The sequence below is a fragment of the Parasteatoda tepidariorum genome, unplaced genomic scaffold (genome assembly GCF_043381705.1).
Source record: "Parasteatoda tepidariorum isolate YZ-2023 unplaced genomic scaffold, CAS_Ptep_4.0 HiC_scaffold_2875, whole genome shotgun sequence".
In the NCBI taxonomy this organism is placed as follows: domain Eukaryota; kingdom Metazoa; phylum Arthropoda; class Arachnida; order Araneae; family Theridiidae; genus Parasteatoda; species Parasteatoda tepidariorum.
Genome location: NW_027261604.1, coordinates 1,675 through 7,048, shown reverse-complemented (window position 1 = coordinate 7,048; position 5,374 = coordinate 1,675). Strand labels below are relative to the sequence as shown.

At 25.6% G+C, this 5,374-nt stretch overlaps 1 protein-coding gene across 1 annotated transcript; it reads left to right on the top strand.

Moving 5' to 3' along the window:
• Positions 1-5,073, top strand: LOC122273184 (L-cystatin-like; the record flags this gene model as incomplete). Its single annotated transcript, XM_043057256.2, is given in 3 exon segments — positions 1-132; positions 3,148-3,258; positions 4,843-5,073. Coding segments are annotated over 3 exon segments (345 nt in total), but the record flags the coding sequence as incomplete, so codon positions are not given.
• Between the last annotated feature and the right edge of the window lie 301 nt (positions 5,074-5,374).

Here is a 5,374-nt window from a genome sequence, read left to right as displayed (position 1 = left end):
GGATGGGAAACTGCCGACGTTGATGACTCCGACGTAAAAGTAGCTGCTGGTCATGCTGCTGAAGCCCTGTCCAAGCAATTTGCATCCAAATACCACCACAGACTCGTCAAGGTTCTCAAGGCAAAGAAACAGGTAAAAATACAATTATTTACTTTGCAATTCTATTTTCTCGAAATTTATATCATAACCCTTTGCAGACAATTCTGTTCTATCAAAATTATGGGATTGAAATTGATTTATAGAAAGTTTTCATGTTGTTTATTACCAAAAATTAATTAAGTTAAAAATATTTATTTTGGTAGGAATGTTGGTGATATTATGAAAAGTTTACTGACTGTTAAGTGTTGGCTTAAACTTCTGTGTTTAAAAATAACTATATTTATAAATTCTGTGTACAAAACTACAAATAAACTCGATGAGAAATAATCAAACGAACAAACGCACAAGAAAAAATAGCTCATCAGTGTTAAACTCTCTTCTTTATTCCACGCTAATCTTTACTACACAATTCCTTAAACAAGGCTCTTCATCTTTATTTATTTATTGTATTTTCTGAATTTATAAGCACAGATTTGTCGCACAAATCAAAGGTGGAAAAATAGCTTACCATCGACATCTGAAAAATATATAAAATTTATGGAAAGTATAGTTTTCAGCTGCTTATATAGGGGTTAAAAAGAAGATTTATTTTCAAGTTTCTTAAGTTATTCGAATTATTGAATTACCTTGATGCCTTACCATAGAATGATGACATGTGGAAATTTTATTTATTAACCTCGTTTTATTTATAGAAATACGAAGAATTTTTGACTGCGTTTATTTATTTTGATTAAGTATTTATTAAGTAATTAATTAAAATTTGAAACATGTTAAAGCAGAATTAATATTTTCAAGTTTTTTTCACAAATTCTTCAACAGACTCGTTAAAGACCAGCTGTTCACGTAGAATTTAATTGAGAGTTATTATCAAATTGGAGAGTTATTATTTAATTGAGAGTTACTATCAAAAATCATTTCAATAAACAGTTAATTTTTTTTAATTCGAACATTAATTTTCTATTACAATTACAATTGTTTTTCTTTAATCAACAGAAAACAAAATTAGTTGCTTTTTTTACAGATCGTTATACAAAAAATCTGTGATTTTTACGAGTGTAACTTTGAGGGTTAGTCAAGTTTGGAGATTAATTATTTAATTTTATTAATTACTTTGGGGATTAGTTAGTTACAGGATTAGTTACAACAAATAATTTTACCAATTAATGTTTGCCTGGTTAAAATTGTTTTCTACATGTTTGAGAAAAATGATTTCCTTTTAAGCTGCTATAGTTTGATATATTTCATAAATATTCAGATAACAATAGAGAAACAGTAAGAGACAGATAACAATAGAAAATAATAGAGATAAGTACGTTGTTTCTAATTGTATCACTATACTAATTATATGGCTATGTTGAGAGTAGTATATTTCTAAAAATAAATTTTTTGTACTTAAATACACGACTATATTGAGCTAACTGAATGAAGTTTATGGAGGAAAATAAATTTATAAAATAAATAAGTTATAACTAATTGTATTATTATTTTAAGCTACATTAAATTAATTATATATTACTGCAGGCACATTATTAAATTTAAAGATATTAAAATTGCTTCTAAATTAGTTATACGGTTGCATGAAAAGCAGGACTGTCAATAATGGTTTGAAAAAAGAATTTTTATTTTCTAAATAATTGTATTTTCCAGAAAAATAGAAAGAAAAATCTATCAGACTTGATACGATTTAAAAGTTTTTGAAAAACTTTTTTAAACGTTAATTGTGTTCATTTATTTTTCAGCTAATGTAAAGTTGCATTCATTAAAAATATTATAAAATCTTTCTCCAAAAAATTTATTTATTACATTAGAGTATTCAAAAATATTATTTTTATTAATTTTTTCATCAAGAGTCATTATTATTTTCTTTTTAAAAAAAATTTATGCTAATTTTAAAGATGAATGAGCTAGAGCGGTAATTAATATAATACTAGTTATTATAATTGTTGTTTAAATAGTCTTTAAAAATTATTAATGTCATATCTAGTGTAAATGCAGTATATTTTTACCATTCTTTTCATAATTTTGGATAATAATAATTTCAAATTTTAAATCAAATATAGGCTGACAAATTAGAACAGTTTAACAACTTCTTAAAATTTTGCTAGAAATTTCAATCTTACATTTATTCGTTACGTATTCCAATATTTGCTTTCTTTGCTTCTTTTCTTTTTTTTCTTTTCTTTCTTTTTCTTTTTTTTTTGCTCTCTACCACCCATTTTTGAAGGAATAAATTAAAATTTCTATTTCACATGATTTAACGATGTATTTTCCTACTTTAAATGGTCCGGAATTGGTCACAGTGTTTATCGAAATTAACAGCCATTATATTTTTTTCAATATTTGAATAGAAAATTCTTTTTCGTGCTTTATTTTTATAAGTTAAGCTCTTTTTATAAAGCATATTTTTTAATTTAATTAATAATTATTCGTTGTACATTTTGTGCAATTAAATTAGAATCAAGTAAATAGAAAAGTCTAGAGATGAAAAGTTTTCTATATTTTAAAGTTGATTTAAAAACATTTATTTTACAAAGTGTAGCTAGAAATATGAGATTACATTATGAGGTTAACTATTTCATACTATCTTCCCCTGAAATGGGCTGGTATATTATTGTTTCGTTGGATATGAAAAAGTTTGAAACTACTACTATAGATTACTTATTCCAGAATGCTGACCTTTATAAAAAATTGCTCAAACTACAAAAACAAAAGTCCTTTTATGCAGAGAGAAAATATTTATCAATGCTTGAAGTTAAAGATAAGGCTAGTTTCGAGTTATCAACTTTAATAGTTTCTCCCAAATTCGCATATTTTTTTGTTAGAAGGAGAACTCTTTTTCTTAGTTTTTAACTAATTGCAGAAGGCTGTTTTCAAATAAACTGCATGTAGCTTTGAGATTTTGGTCACTGGACTTTTCTTTAACAGGGTTTTAATTTTGTTGCTCATTTATGAAAAAATGGAAGCAAAATTGTTCAGAAAAGTAACAGAATGTAAATAAAAAAAATAGGTATTTCTTTCTTTTTATGCACATTCAATGTTCTTTTAAAGGTTGTTGCTGGATTGAACTTCAGACTCGATGTTGTAGTTGGCTTGACAACCTGCCAGAAGAGCGAAATGTCTCATGAAGAAGCTGGAGATTGTGAACTTCAAGACACCGTCGTAAGTGCCATAGTCTCTTAAGACATTTAAATTATTTATTGCTTTTCATTTAGAATAAATCTAAAGTCAATTTCATTATTTATGCACTCCAATTTTATGAAAAGTTAAAAGAAAATATAACTAACTACTTGTTAAGGTTTCAAGATAAAGTTAAAAAAAATACCCAATGCATATAAATTGTCATTTCAGACAAAGATAATTTTATCATGCATATAACACCATGTCGAAGATAATAATGAAATCAAATCATTTCCGTTAAAAATGCTAATAAAAAGAATACTATTAAATTAAGAAAAAGCTAGTTGTAACATTGTGACCTATACTATTTTAAACAAAATTTACATTTGTAAAATAATGATCAATTTTTGAAAAGTTGCATTAAAAATTGCTTTAAAATTATCATAATATTCTTTAATATTTTTTTCTTTTCTATTACTTCTATAACTTTCCTTAAAAAAGCAGATGAAACTTTATAGTAATGCCTTTGTGTTAATAATAATTGTACAATAATATAAATTGCAAAGAATAAAAGTTTCGAAAAGTGCAAAAATTAAAAATAAAAACTACGAATACAATTTATACTTAAAAAAAACATTTATGATATTACGATTAATTACGATTAAATATTACGATTGAAAAATACTCATTTATCTAAACAAAAATTCAAATTTTCTACATAGTCAGAAATATTTGGCTGCATGAAATTTAATTTCATTGTTCCCAAAAAATATTAGGTTAGGGTAAATTATGCTAGAATACATAGTTTTGTGTATTGCATCACAAATCTAAAGAAATTTTGATAATATCGGCGAAAGCAATTAATGCTCTTCTTTATTTATCCTAAAAATTGTAATATAGAATTTTTGACTTCACACTGAGAAAAAAAGTATGGTCAAAACTACCAAAATGTGGTAAAATTTACCATATTCTGATAGTTTTGATCATACTACTAAAATCATATTATTTTAATGTGGTAATTTTTCATTCTGGTTCTATGAAAACACTAAAAAGCCCATCTTTATTATATGCAATATAATTTAATAAATTTGGTAAAATTTGATAATTCGATCACGATATCTTAGAGCATGGCATAAAAATCATTTATTTGGGTAAATTCGCTTGTTAGTTTAGTATTTTTTATTAAATGGATGGTAATAAGACCTATAATTTTGAAAGCTAGAATTTCTAAAAAACACCGTTACTATTTAAACGGAAAAAGTACCAAATAAATAGTTAAATGGCTGTAAGTTTTGATTTATTAACCAGAATTAAGGTTATTTTTACCCAAAAATTTTTAATATCATAAAGTGAGCTAATTTTACCGGAATTTTTTTTCTTCGTGCTCTAATGAAATTTGACGACTTTTATGTCATAGTCATTAGTATTAGAGAACCAAAAACGAACAAAAAACTCCTTTGCGTTTAAAAATATTACTTAAAAACATTACTGATCCTTAAAAAAACATTTGAAAATCTATTTTATTTGCTTAGTTTCATAAAAAATTAGCTTTCGGAATAACATATTTCAGAATTTAAAAATTGCATTACTTCACCACTTATGTTGAAATATTAATTATTCTTTCAGAGCACCTACAAGAAATGCACTGTTATTGTAAACAGAGACTTGAAGGACAACCACAAAATGGTCACCTCCGGATGCATCCTTATTTCACGCGATGAAGTTTAAATGCACAATCTGAGATATATATTTTATTTTTATAGCTAAATCAATATCTGCCTATTTATAAACACCAAAGGAACATTTATTTTAAACTTGTTTCTTAAGTTTTCAAAATAAAATATTTCTCATTACGTAGCATTGTTCGTTCTTTTTACACAACTGTTAATTTAACCATTGTGTGAAATAAAAAGAATATTATCCACTCCCTAGCGTACGGTGGTAGTTTGCAAATGTAAATGCATCGATGAGATCTTTAGTTTGCGCATAGTTCAAAATTCGTGGTTAAGAAAATGGACATAGATTGATAAGGTGCTTTAAAAAATGGATGTAACTCAAATTGCGTGTTTAAAAAAATTATCATAGCTTGAAAGTCGTATTTTAAGAAATGGACAAAGCTTGAAATGTGTCTTTAAGAAAATTGACACAGTTCAAAAAA